The sequence below is a fragment of the Cherax quadricarinatus genome, chromosome 29 (assembly GCF_038502225.1).
Source record: "Cherax quadricarinatus isolate ZL_2023a chromosome 29, ASM3850222v1, whole genome shotgun sequence".
Classification (NCBI taxonomy): Eukaryota; Metazoa; Arthropoda; class Malacostraca; order Decapoda; family Parastacidae; genus Cherax; species Cherax quadricarinatus.
This window is the reverse complement of record NC_091320.1, coordinates 12,426,627-12,441,249: the sequence shown is the minus strand read 5'-3', so window position 1 is coordinate 12,441,249 and position 14,623 is coordinate 12,426,627. Positions and strand designations below refer to the sequence as shown.

The 14,623-nt window shown below is 46.6% G+C and overlaps 1 protein-coding gene across 1 annotated transcript in view; it reads right to left on the bottom strand.

Annotated features, from left to right (window-relative positions):
* LOC128690364 (reelin) overlaps nt 1-14,623 on the bottom strand; it is an 871,665-nt gene that overhangs the window by 612,745 nt on the left and 244,297 nt on the right. Inside the window, exon 22 of the mRNA XM_070089797.1 lies at nt 8,297-8,466. Within this exon, the coding sequence (XP_069945898.1) occupies nt 8,297-8,466 (170 nt within the window). The remainder of the gene's footprint in view (nt 1-8,296; nt 8,467-14,623) is intronic.

The following is a 14,623-nucleotide window of genomic DNA, read 5'->3' as shown; positions in this document are numbered from 1 at the left end:
TAGAGCTAGGTTAAGCAGAGCTAGGTAAGTAGAGCTAGGTTAAGTAGAGCTAGGTTAAGTAGAGCTAGGCTACGTAGAGCTAGGTTTTGTAGAGCTAGGTTAAGTAGAGCTAGGTTAAGAAGAGCTAGGTTAATTAGAGCTAGGCTAAGTAGAGCTAGGTTAAGTAGAGCTAGATTAAGTAGAGCTAGGTTAAGCAGGGCTAGGCTAAGTAGACCTAAATTATGTAGAGCTAGGTTAAGTAAAGTTAGGTTAAGAAGAGCTAGGTTAAGTAGAGCTAGGCTAAGTAGAGCTAGGTTAAGTAGAGCTAGGTTAAGTAGAGCTAGGTTAAGTAGAGCTAGGTTAAGTAGAGCAAGGCTAAGTAGAGCTAGGTTATGTAGAGCTAGGTTAAGTAGAGCTAGGTTAAGAAGAGCTAGGTTAAGTAGAGCTAGGCTACGTAGAGCTAGGTTATGTAGAGCTAGGTTAAGTAGAGCTAGGTTAAAAAGAGCTAGGTTAATTAGAGCTTGGCTAAGTAGAGCTAGGTTAAGTAGAGCTAGATTAAGTAGAGATAGGTTAAGTAGGGCTAGGCTAAGTAGAGCTAAATTATGTAGAGCTAGGTTAAGTAAAGTTAGGTTAAGAAGAGCTAGGTTAAGTAGAGCTAGGCTAAGTAGAGCTAGGTTAAGTAGAGCTAATTTAAGTAGAGCTAGGTTTTAGTAGAGCTAGGTTAAGTAGAGCTAGGCTAAGTAGAGCTAGGTTATGTAGAGCTAGGTTAAGTAGAGCTAGGTTAAGAAGAGCTAGGTTAAGTAGAGCTAGGCTAAGTAGAGCTAGGTTAAGTAGAGCTAGGCTAAGTAGAGCTAGCTTAAATAGAGCTAGGTTAAGTAGAGCTTGGTTAAGTAGAGCTAGGATAAGTAGAGCTAGGCTAAGTAGAGATGGTTAAGTAGAGCTAGGTTAAGTAGAGCTAGGTTAAGTAGAGCTAGGTTAAGTAGAGCTGGGCTAAGAAGAGCTAGGTTAAGTAGAGCTAGGTTAAGTAGAGCTAGGCTAAGTAGAGCTAGGTTAAGTAGAACTAGGTTAAGTAGAGCTAGGTTAAGTAGAGCTAGGCTAAGTAAAACTAGGCAAAGTAGAGCTAGGCTAAGTAGAGCTAGGCTAAGTAGAGCTAGGCAAAGTAGAGCTAATCTAAGTAGAGCTAGGATAAATAGAGCTAGGCTAAGTAGAGGTAGGCTATATAGTACTAGGCTAAGTGTAGCTAGGCTAAGTAGAGCTTGGCTGAATAGAGCTAGGGTAAGTGTAGCTAGGCTAAGTAGAGCTAGTTTGAATAGAGCTGAGTGTAGCTAGGCTAAGTAGAGCTAGGCTGAATAGAGCTAATCTAAGTGTAGCTAGGCTAACTGGAGCTAGGCTGAATAGAGCTAGGCTAAGTGAAGCTAGGCTAAGTAGAGCTAGGCTAAGTAGAGATAAGCTAAGTAGACCTAGGCTATGTACAGCTAGGCTAAGTAGAGCTAGGCTAAGTATAGCTAGGCTAAGTAGAGCTAGGCTAAGTAGAGCTAGGCTAAATAGAGCTAGGCTAAATAGAGCTAGGCTAAGTATAACTAGGCTAAGTAAAGCTAGGCTGAATAGAGCTAGGCTAAGTATAGCTAGGCTAAGTAGAGCTAGGCAGAATAGAGCTATGCTAAGTGTAGCTAGGCTAAATAGAGCTAGGCTGAATAGAGCTAATCTAAGTGTAGCTAGGCTAAGTAGATCTAGGCTGAATAGAGCTAATCTAAGTGTAGCTAGGCTAAGTAGAGCTTGGCTGAATAGAGCTAGGCTAAGTGAAGCTAGGCTAAGTAGAGCTTGGCTAAGTAGAGCTAGGCTAAGTAGAGCTGGGCTAAGAAGAGCATGGCTAAGTAGAGCTAGGCTAAGTAGAGCTTGGCTAAGTAGATCTAGGCTAAGTAGAGCTAGGCTAAATAGAGCTAGGCTAAATAGAGCTAGGCTAAGTATAACTAGGCTAAGTAAAGCTAGGCTAAATAGAGCTAGGCTAAGTATAGCTAGGCTAAGTAGAGCTAGGCTAAATAGAGCTAGGCTAAGTATAGCTAGGCTAAGTAGAGCTAGGCTAAACAGAGCTAGGCTAAGTAGAGCTAGGCTAAGTAGAGCTAGGCTAAGTAGAGCTAGGCTTAGTAGAGCTAGGCTAAATAGAGGTAGGCTAAGAAGAGCTAGGCTAAGTAGAGCTAGGCTAAATAGAGCTTGGCTAAGTAGAGCTTGGCTAAGTAGAGCGTCGCCAAGTAGAGCTAGGCTAAGTAGAGCTTGGCTAAGTAGAGCTTGGCTAAGTAGAGCTAGGCTAAGTAGAGCTTGGCTAAGTAGAGCTTGGCTAAGTAGAGCTAGGCTAAGTAGAGCTAGGCTAAGTAGAGCTTGGCTAAGTAGAGCTTGGCTAAGAAGAGCTTAGCTAAGTAGAGCTTGGCTAAGTAGAGCTAGGCTAAGTAGAGTTTGGCTAAGTAGAGCTAGGCTAAGTAAAGCTTGGCTAAGTAGAGCTTGGCTAAGTAGAGCTAGGCTAAGTAAAGCTTGGCTAAGTAGAGGTAGGCTAAGTAGAGCTAGGGTAAGTAGAGCTTGGCTAAGCAGAGCTTGGCTAAGTAAAACTTGGCTAAGTAGAGCTAGGCTAAGTAGAGGTAGGCTAAGTAGAGCTAAGCTAAGGAGATCTTGGCTAAGTAGAGCTTAGCTAAGTAGAGCTAGGCTAAGTAGAGTTTGGCTAAGAAGAGCTTGGCTAAGTAAAGCTTGGCTAAGCAGAGCTTGGCTATATAGAGCTAGGCTAAGTAAAGCTTGGCTAAGTAGAGCTTGGCTAAGTAGAGCTTGGCTAAGTAGAGCTTGGCTAAGTAGAGCTAGGCTAAGTAGAGCTTGGCTAAGTAGAGCTTGGCTAAGTAGAGCTAGGCTAAGTAGAGCTGGGCTAAGAAGAGAATGGCTACGTAGAGCTAGGCTAAGTAGAGCTTGGCTAAGTAGAGCTTTGCTAAGTAGAGCATGGCTTAGTAGAGCTTGGCTAAGTAGAGCTTGGCGAATTAGAGCTAGGCTAAGTAGAGCTTGGCTAAGTAGAGCTTTGCTAAGTAGAGCTTGGCTAAGTAGAGCTTGGCTAAGTAGAGCTAGGCTAAGTAGAGCTAGGCTAAGTAGAGCTTGGCTAAGTGGAGCTTGGCTAAGTAGAACTTGGCTAAGTAGAGCTAGGCTAAGTAGAGCTTGGCGAAGTAGAGCTAGGCTAAGTAGAACTTGGCTAAGTAGAGCTAGGCTAAGTAGAGCTTGGCTAAGTAGAGCTTGGCTAAGTAAAGCTATGCTAAGTAAAGCTTCGCTATGTAGAGCTTGGCTAAGTAGAGCTAGGCTAAATAGAGCTTGGCTAAGTAGAGCTTGGCTAAGTAGAGCTAGGCTAAGTAGAGCTAGGCTAAGTAGAGCTAGGCTAAGTAGAGCTTGGCTAAGTAGAGATTGGCTAAGTAGAGCATGGCTAAGTAGAGACTGGCTAAGTAGAGATAGGCTAAGTAGAGCTTGGCTAAGTAGAGCTAGGCTAAGTAAAGCCTGCCTAAGTAGAGCTTGGCTAAGTAGAGCTAGGCTATGTGAAGCTTGGCTAAGTAGAGCTTTGCTAAGTAGAGCTTGGCTATGTAGAGCTTGGCTAAGTAGGGCTTGGCTAAGTAGAGCTTGGGTAAGTAGAGCTTGGGTAAGTAGAGCTAGGCTAAGTAGAGCTAGGCTTAGTAGAGCTTGGCTAAGTAGAGCTTGGCTAAGTAGAGCTAGGCTAAGTAAAGCTTGGCTAAGTAGAGCTAGGCTAAGTAGAGCTAGGCTAAGCAGAGCTTAGCTAAGTAGAGCTTGGCTAAGTAGAGCTAGGCTAAGTAGAGCTATGCTAAGTAGAGCTAGGCTAAGTAGAGTTTGGCTAAGTAGAGCTTGGCTTGGTAGAGCTAGGCTAAGTAGAGCTTGGCTAAGTACAGCTAGGCTAAGTAGAGCTTGGCTAAACAGAGCTTGGCTAAGTAGAGCTAGGCTAAGTAAAGCTTGGCTAAGTAGAGCTTGGCTAAGTAGAGCTTGGCTAAGTAGAACTTGGCTAAGTAGAGCTAGGCTAAGTAGAGCTAGGCTAAGTAGAGCTAGGTTAAGTAGAGCTTGGCTAAGTAGAGCTTGGCTAAGTAGAGCTAGGCTAAGTAGAGCTTGGCTAAGTAGAGCTTTGCTAATTAGAGCTATGCTAAGTAAAGCTTGGCTAAGTAGAGCTAGGTTAAGTAGATCTAGGCTAAGTAGAGCTTGGCAAAGTAGAGCTTGGCTAAGTAGAGCTAGGCTAAGTAGAGCTAGGCTAAGTAGAGCTTGGCTAAGTAGAGCTAGGCTAAGTAGAGTTTGGCTAAGTTGAGGTAGGCTAAGTAGAGCTTGGCTAAGTAGAGCTTGGCTAAGTAGAGCTAGGCTAAGTAAAGCTTGGCTAAGTAGAGCTAGGCTAAGTAAAGCTTGGCTAGGTAGAGCTAGGCTAAGTAGAGCTTGGCTAAGTAGAGCTAGGCTAAGTAAAGCTTGGCTAAGCAGAGCTTGGCTAAGTAGAGCTATGCTAAGTAGAGCTTGGCTAAGTAGAGCTTGGCTAAGTAGAGCTTGGCTAAGCAGAGCTTGGCTAAGTAGAGCTAGGCGAAATAGAGCTAGGCTAAGTAGAGCTAGGCTAAGTAGAGCTAGGCTAAGTAGAGGTAGGCTAAGTAGGGCTAGGCTAAGTAGAGCTAGGCTAAGTAGAGCTAGGCTAAGTAGAGCTTGGCTAAGTAGAGCTAGGCTAAGTAGAGCTAGGCTAAGTAGAGCTTGGCTAAGTAGAGCTTGGCTAAGTAGAGCTAGGCTAAGTAGAGCTAGGCTAAGTAGAGCTAGGCTAAGTAGAGCTAGGCTAGGTAGAGGTAGGCTAAGTAGGGCTAGGCTAAGTAGAGCTAGGCTAAGTAGAGCTAGGCTAAGTAGAGCTTGGCTAAGTAGAGCTAGGCTAAGTAGAGCTAGGCTAAGTAGAGCTTGGCTAAGTAGAGCTAGGCTAAGTAGAGCTAGGCTAAGTAGAGCTTGGCTAAGTAGAGCTTGGCTAAGTAGAGCTAGGCTAAGTAGAGCTTGGCTAAGTAGAGCTAGGCTAAGTAGAGCTTGGCTAAGGAGGATCGAGGAACTTGTTCAGAAGATTATGTTTAACGTCCTGGTTGTCATTATTATATCATGGCGTCCAGGCAGGTACCTGCGTCCAGGCAGGTACCTGCGTCCAGGCAGGTACCTGCGTGCAGGCAGGTACCTGCTTGCAGGCAGGTACCTCCGTCCAGGCAGGTACCTCCGTCCAGGCAGGTACCTCCGTCCAGGCAGGTACCTGCGTGCAGGCAGGTACCTGCGTCCAGGCAGGTACCTCCGTCCAGGCAGGTACCTCCGTCCAGGCAGGTTCCTCCGTCCAGGCAGGTACCTGCGTGCAGGCAGGTACCTTCGTCCAGGCAGGTACCTGCGTGCAGGCAGGTACCTGCGTGCAGGCAGGTACCTCCGTCCAGGCAGGTACCTCCGTCCAGGCAGGTACCTGCGTGCAGGCAGGTACCTGCGTGCAGGCAGGTACCTTCGTCCAGGCAGGTACCTGCGTGCAGGCAGGTACCTGCGTGCAGGCAGGTACCTCCGTCCAGGCAAGCCCTCCGTCCAGGCAGGTACCTCCGTCCAGGCAGGTACCTCCGTCCAGGCAGGTACCTGCGTGCAGTCAGGTACCGTCGTCCAGGCAGGTACCTCCGTCCAGGCAGGTACCTCCGTCCAGGCAGATACCTGCGTGCAGGCAGGTACCTGCGTGCAGGCAGGTACCTGCGTGCAGGCAGGTACCTCCGTCCAGGCAGGTACCTCCGTCCAGGCAGGTACCTCCGTCCAGGCAGGTACCTCCGTCCAGGCAGATACCTGCGTGCAGGCAGGTACCTCCGTCCAGGCAGGTACCTCCGTCCAGGCAGGTACCTCCGTCCAGGCAGGTACCTCCGTCCAGGCAGGTACCTCCGTCCAGGCAGGTACCTCCGTCCAGGCAGGTACCTCCGTCCAGGCAGGTACCTCCGTCCAGGCAGGTACCTCCGTCCAGGCAGGTACCTCCGTCCAGGCAGGTACCTGCGTCCAGGCAGGTACCTGCCTGGACGCAGGTACCTGGCAGCCACAACACCACCAACACACCGTGTGTTGAATAACCCCCACGGGTTTCATACTTCTTAACAATAATATATTAAAATTACTACTACTCCTCCTCATAATAACAACAATAATAATAATAATAATAATAATAATAATAATAATAATAATAATAATAATAATAATAATAATAATAATAATAATAATAATAATAATAATAATAGGAGCATAACTGTTAAACAGTCTAATAATAACTTCTCTTATAACTCCATTTATAAACATTCCTCAATATAAACAATAATACTTATTATTATACCCGGTCAATGAGATATGACTTTATATGTGAAAGAAAGACGTAATTATGATGCGCCGGGATAACAATAATTATTACGTGACACTACTACCTCACATCTCTGATCTTCCTAACATTAACATTCTCGATAATAAACCTTGAAATGAATAAAATGAGAGAGTGGAGCAGCGAAGGCGCCATCTTAGTCAATATATGTGACAGGTGAATTATACAATAAATGTTTTTGCCATAATTTACAAGTTTTAAGAGATCAGTACGAAACAAAATGAGATTTATAAATGAAAGATTCTGGAGGATTGTTGTGAGAGTGATGAGTCACCAGTTGTGTTGATGTAGTCTGTGATGATTCACCAGTTGTGTTGATGTAGTCTGTGATGAGTCACCAGTTGTGTTGACGTAGTCTGTGATGATTCACCAGTTGTGTTGATGTAGTCTGTGATGATTCACCAGTTGTGTGATGTAGTCTGTGATGAGCCACCAGTTGTGTTGATGTAGTCTGTGATGATTCACCAGTTGTGTTGATGTAGTCTGTGATGAGTCACCAGTTGTGTTGCTGTAGTTTGTGATGATTCACCAGTTGTGTTGATGTAGTCTGTGATGATTCACCAGTTGTGTTGATGTAGTCTGTGATGATTCACCAGTTGTGTTGATGTAGTCTGTGATGAGCCACCAGTTGTGTTGATGTAGTCTGTGATGAGTCACCAGTTGTGTTGACGTAGTCTGTGATGATTCACCAGTTGTGTTGACGTAGTCTGTGATGATTCACCAGTTGTGTTGATGTAGTCTGTGATGATTCACCAGTTGTGTTGATGTAGTCTGTGATGAGTCACCAGTTGTGTTGACGTAGTCTGTGATGATTCACCAGTTGTGTTGATGTAGTCTGTGATGAGTCACCAGTTGTGTTGATGTAGTCTGTGATGAGCCACCAGTTGTGTTGATGTAGTCTGTGATGATTCACCAGTTGTGTTGATGTAGTCTGTGATGAGTCACCAGTTGTGTTGATGTAGTCTGTGATGAGTCACCAGTTGTGTTGACGTAGTCTGTGATGATTCACCAGTTGTGTTGATGTAGTCTGTGATGATTCACCAGTTGTGTGATGTAGTCTGTGATGAGCCACCAGTTGTGTTGCTGTAGTTTGTGATGATTCACCAGTTGTGTTGATGTAGTCTGTGATGATTCACCAGTTGTGTTGCTGTAGTTTGTGATGGCTCACCAGTTGTGTTGATGTAGTCTGTGATGAGTCACCAGTTGTGTTGCTGTAGTCTGTGATGATTCACCAGTTGTGTTGACGTAGTCTGTGATGATTCACCAGTTGTGTTGCTGTAGTTTGTGATGGCTCACCAGTTGTGTTGACGTAGTCTGTGATGATTCACCAATTATGTTGACGAACTCTACTGTACGTGCATGTGTGTGTTGACCTGTCAGGTGTGTTCACAGTATGTGTGTCGATCTGTTAGGTGTGTTGATGGTGTGTGTGTGGTGATAGAGAGCGAGTGAGTGTGTTGACTTATCAGGTGTGTTGACAGTGTACTGACTTACCAGGTGTGTTGACAGAGTGTATTGATTTACCAGGTGTGTTGACAGAGTGCAATGACTTACCAGGTGTGTTGACAGAGTGTGTAGACTTACCAGGTGTGTTGACAGAGTGTGTAGACTTACCAGGTGTGCTGACAGAGTGTGTTGACTCATCAGGAGTATTGACAGAGTGCGTTGACTTGCCAGGTGTGTTGACAGAGTGTGCTGACTTTCCAGGTGTGTTGACAGGGTGTGTAGACTTGCCAGGTGTGTTGACAGGGTGTGTAGACTTGCCAGGTGTGTTGACAGGGTGTGTAGACTTACCAGGTGTGTTGACATGTGGTGTAGACTTACCAGGTGTGTTGACAGAGTGTGTTGACTCACCAGGTGTATTGACAGAGTGCGCTGACTTACCAGGTGTGTTAGAGTGTGTTGACTCACCAGGTGTGTTGAGGTAGTCTGAGTGTGACTCTCTTCCAGTGGGTAAACTCAGAACCATGGTAGATGGTACCACGTGTGAAGTGTGACTGACAACCAGGTGTAGATGGTGAACATGGTCGGTGCACCAGCTGCCAGGTGATCCCGTGGTTCACAGAGTATTCCAGCACCACCTGTAACACACACACTGTCACCACCTGTAGTACACACACACGCACACACACACACACACACACACACACACACACACACACACACACACACACACACACACACACACACACACCCTGAGCAGTTCAGACATTGAGGACATCACTTACGAGAGGCCCCTTGGAGCTAGCGATCATGTGGTTCTGAGTTTTGACTATATAGTAGAGTTACAAGTGGAGAAGGTAACAGGAACTGAAGGGGACAGGCCAAACTATAAAAGGGGGGACTACACAGGTATGAGAAACTTCCTGCAGGAGGTTCAGTGGGGCAGAGAAATGGTAGGAAAATCAGCAAACGAGATGATGGAATATGTGGCAACAAAGTGCAAGGAGGCAGAGGAAAGTTTTGTTCCCAAGGGAAACAGAAATAATAGGAAGACCAAAACGAGTCCTTGGTTTACCCGAAGGTGTAGGGAGGCAAAAACTAAGTGCAACAGAGAATGGAAAAGGTACAGGAGGCATAGGACCCAGGAAAACAAGGAGATTAGTAGAAGAGCCAGAAACGAGTATGCGCAGATAAGGAGGGAGGCCCAGCGACAGTATGAAAACGACATAGCATCGAAAGTCAAATCTGACCCGAAACTGCTGTATAGCCACATTAGGAGGAAGACAACAGTCAAGGACCAGGTGATAAGGCTGAGGAAAGAAGGTGGAGAACTCACAATAAACGATCAAGAGGTATGTGAGGAGCTCAACACGAGATTTAAGGAAGTATTTACAGTAGAGACAGGAAGGACTCTAGGGGGACAGACCAGATGGGGGCACCAGCAAGGAATACACCAACAAGTGTTGGACGACATACATACAGATGAGGAGGAGGTGAAGAAACTGCTAAGGGACATCGATACCTCAAAGGCAATGGGACCGGACAACATCTCTCCGTGGGTCCTTAGAGAGGGAGCAGATATGTTGTGCGTGCCACTTACCACAATCTTCAACACATCCCTGGAAACTGGGCAACTACCTGAGGTATGGAAGACGGCAAATGTAGTTCCCATTTTCAAAAAAGGAGACAGAAAAGAGGCACTAAACTATAGACCTGTGTCATTGACGTGTATAGTATGCAAAATTATGGAGAAGATTATCAGGAGGAGAGTGGTGGAGCACCTGGAACGGAACAGGAGTATAAATGCCAACCAGCACGGATTCACGGAAGGCAAATCCTGTGTCACAAACCTTCTGGAGTTTTATGATAAAATAACAGAAGTAAGACAAGAGAGAGAGGGGTGGGTTGATTGCATCTTCTTGGACTGCAAGAAGGCCTTTGACACAGTTCCTCACAAGAGATTAGTGCAGAAGCTAGAGCATCAGGCGCATATAACAGGAAGGGCACTGCAATGGGTCAGAGAATACCTGACAGGGAGGCAACAACGAGTCATGGTACGTAATGATGTATCACAGTGGGCACCTGTGACGAGCGGGGTCCCACAGGGGTCGGTCCTAGGACCAGTGCTATTTTTGGTATATGTGAACGACATGACGGAAGGGTTAGACTCAGAAGTGTCCCTGTTTGCAGATGATGTGAAGTTAATGAGGAGAATTAAATCTGATGAGGACCAGGCAGGACTTCAAAGAGACCTGGACAGACTGGACACCTGGTCCAGCAAATGGCTTCTCGAATTTAATCCTGCCAAATGCAAAGTCATGAAGATAGGGGAAGGGCACAGAAGACCACAGACAGAGTATAGGCTAGGTGGCCAAAGACTGCAAACCTCACTCAAGGAGAAAGATCTTGGGGTGAGTATAACACCGAGCATGTCTCCGGAAGCACACATCAATCAGATAACTGCTGCAGCATATGGGCGCCTGGCAAACCTGAGAACAGCATTCCGATACCTTAGTAAGGAATCATTCAAGACACTGTACACCGTGTATGTCAGGCCCATACTGGAGTATGCAGCACCTGTTTGGAACCCGCACTTGATAAAGCACGTCAAGAAACTAGAGAAAGTACAAAGGTTTGCGACAAGGTTAGTTCCAGAGCTAAGGGGAATGTCCTATGAAGAAAGATTAAGGGAAATCGGCCTGACGACACTGGAGGACAGGAGGGTCAGGGGAGACATGATAACGACATATAAAATACTGCGTGGAATAGGCAAGGTGGACAAAGACAGGATGTTCCAGGGAGGGGACACAGAAACAAGAGGCCACAATTGGAAGTTGAAGACACAAATGAGTCAGAGAGATAGTAGGAAGTATTTCTTCAGTCATAGAGTTGTAAGGCAGTGGAATAGCCTAGAAAATGACGTAGTGGAGGCAGGAACCATACACAGTTTTAAGACGAGGTTTGATAAAGCTCATGGAGCGGGGAGAGAGAGGGCCTAGTAGCAACCGGTGAAGAGGCGGGGCCAGGAGCTAGGACTCGACCCCTGCAACCACAAATAGGTGAGTACAAATAGGTGAGTACACACACACACACACACACATACACACACACACACACACACACACACACGCACACACAGGTATGATATAAAGCTCACGGTTCAGGGAGAGTGACCTTGTAGCGACCAGTGAAGAGGCGGGGCCAGGAGCTAGGACTCGACCCCTGCAACCTCAACTAGGTGAGTACAACTAGGTGAGTACACACACCGTCACCACCTGTAACACACATACCGTCACCAACTGTAACACGCACACCGTCACCACCTGTAACACAAACACACACATACACTCCACAGACACACAATCTCCCACACATACAGACATACAAACACACACACACACACACACACACACACACACACACACACACACACACACACACACACACACACACACACACCAGGAGCTGAGTCTCGACCCCTGCAACTACAATTAGATGAGTATGTGAGTACAAACCACACAAACCCCCCTCGTCGGGAGGCCCAAAGACAATACAAAAACGACATAACAGCGACAGCCAAATCTAACCCGAAGCTGTAGTACAGCCACATCAGGAGGAAAACAACAGTCATGGACCAGGTAATCAGGCTAAGGAAGGAACGAGAGGAGATCACAAGAAGCGACCGAGAAATATGTGAGGAGTTCAACATGAGATTCAAACAAGTGTTCACAGAGGAGACAGAAGGGACTCCAGAAAGACGGAGAGATGAGGGGTCACCATCAAGTGGTGGACACAATACATATAACCGAGGAAAAAGTGAAAAGGCCGCTAAGCGAGCTAGATACCTCAAAGGCGATGAGACCAGATAACATCTCTCCATGGGTCCAAAGAGGGAGCAGAGGCGCTATGTGTACCACAAATAACAATCTTAAAACATCTATCGAAACAGGGCGACTACCTGAGGTATGGAAGACAGCAAATGTAGGCCCAGTCTTTAAAAAGGAGACAGACATGAAGCATTAAACTACAGACCAGTGTCACTGACATGTATAGTATGCAAAGTCATGGAGAAGATTATCAGAAGAGTGGTGGAGCAACTAGAAAGAAATGAACTTATCAACGACAACCAGCATGGTTTCAGAGACGGGAAATCATGTGTCACAAACATACTGGAGCTCTATGACAGGGTGACAGCAGTAAGGCTTTGACACAGTTCCACACAAAAAAATTGTGCATAAGCTGGAGAACCAGGTAAGTATAACAGGGAAGGCACCGCAATGGATCAGGGAATACCTGTCAGAAAGGCAGCAGCGAGTCATGGTACGTGACGAGGTGTCAGAGTGGAAGCCTGTGACGAGCGGGGTTCCACAGGGGTCAGTCCTAGGACCGGTCCTGTTTCTGGTATTTGTGAACGACATGACTGAAGTAATAGACTAAGAAGTGTCCCTGTTTGCAGATGATGTGAAGTTGATGAGAATAAGTCAATCGGACGAGGACCAGGAGGAACTACAAAGGAATCTGGACAGGCTGCAGGCATGGTCAAGAAACTCTCTCTTAGAGTTCAACCCCACCATGTGCAAAGTCATGAAGACCGGGGAAGGGCAAAGAAGACCGCAGACGGAATACAGACTAAAGGGTCAGAGACTACAAACCTCACTCAAGGAAAAAGGATGTTAGGTTGAGTAGAACACAGGGTTCGGTTCTTGAGACGCACATCAACCAAACAACTGCTGCAACATATGAGCGCCTACCAAACACAACAATAAAACTCCGACGTCTCAATAAGGAATCGTTCAGGACCCTGTACACCGTATATGTCAGGCTTATACTAGAGGATGCAGCACCATTTTCGAACCCACACCTAGCTAAGCACGTTAAGAAATTAGAGAAAGCACAAAGGTTTGCAACAAGACTAGTCCTGGAGCTAAGGGGCATGTCGTACGAGCAGAGGTTAAGGGAAATCGACCTGACGACACTGGAGGACAGAAGAGATGGGGGGATATGATAACGACATATAAAATACTGAGAGGAATCAACAAGATAGACAGAGACAGAATGTTCCAGAGATGGGACACAGCAACAAGGGGTCACAATTAGAAGTTGAAGACTCAGATGAGTCACAGGGATGTTAGGAAGTATTTCTTTAGCCATAGAGCTGTCAGGAAGTGGAAAAGTCTGGAAAGTGATGTAGTGGAGGCAGGATCCATACATAGCTTTAAGAAGAGGTATGATGAAGCTCATTGAGCAGGGAGAGTGACGTAGTAGCGACCAGTGAACAGGCGGAGCCAGGAGCTGTGATTCGACCCCTGCAACCACAACTAGGTGAGTATCGTCACCACTTGTAACACACACCCCGTCACTACCTGTAACACACACACACCGTCACTACCTGTAACACACACACACACACCGTCACCACCTGTAACACACACACCCCATCACTACCTGTAACACACACACACCCCGTCACTACCTGTAACACACACACACCGTCATCACCTGTAACACACACACACCGTCAACACCTGTAACACACACACCCCGTCACTACCTGTAACACACACACACCATCATCACCTGTAACACACACACACCGTCAACACCTGTAACACACACACCCCGTCATCACCTGTAACACACACATGCCGTCACCACATGTAACACACACACACACACCGTCATCACCTGTAACAAACACACACCGTCATCACCTGTAACAAACACACACCGTCATCACCTGTAACAAACACACACCGTCATCACCTGTAACAAACACACACCGTCATCACCTGTAACAAACACACACCGTCATCACCTGTAACAAACACACACCGTCATCACCTGTAACAAACACACACCGTCATCACCTGTAACACACACATGCCGTCACCACCTGTAACACACACCGTCACCACCTGTAACACACACACACCGTCATCACCTGTGACACACACACACACCGTCACCACCTGTAACACACACACACCGTCACCACCTGTAACACACACACACCGTCATCACCTGTAACACACACACACACACACACCGTCATCACCTGTAACACACACACACCGTCATCACCTGTAACACACACACACCGTCACCACCTGTAACACACACACACCGTCACCATCTGTAACACACACACCGTCACCACCTGTAACACACACCGTCATCACCTATAACACACTCACACCGTCACCACCTGTAACACACACACACTGTCATCACCTGTAACACACACACACCGTCACCATCTGTAACACACACACACCGTCACCACCTGTAACACACACCGTCATCACCTATAACACACTCACACCATCACCACCTGTAACACACACACACACACCGTCATCACCTATAACACACTCACACCGTCACCACTTGTAACACACACACAATCACCACCTGTAACACACACACCGTCACCACCTCTAACACACACACACTGTCATCACCTGTAACACACACACACACACACCGTCATCACCTGTAACACACACACACCGTCACCACCTGTAACACACACACAATCACCACCTGTAACACACACACCGTCACCACCTCTAACACACACACACTGTCATCACCTGTAACACACACACACCGTCAACACCTGTAACACACACACACCGTCATCAACTGTAACACACACACACCGTCACCACCTGTAACACACACACCATCACCACCTGTAACACACACACACACCGTCACCACCTGTAACACACACACACACACACCGTCACCACCTGTAACACACACACAATCACCACCTGTAACACACACACC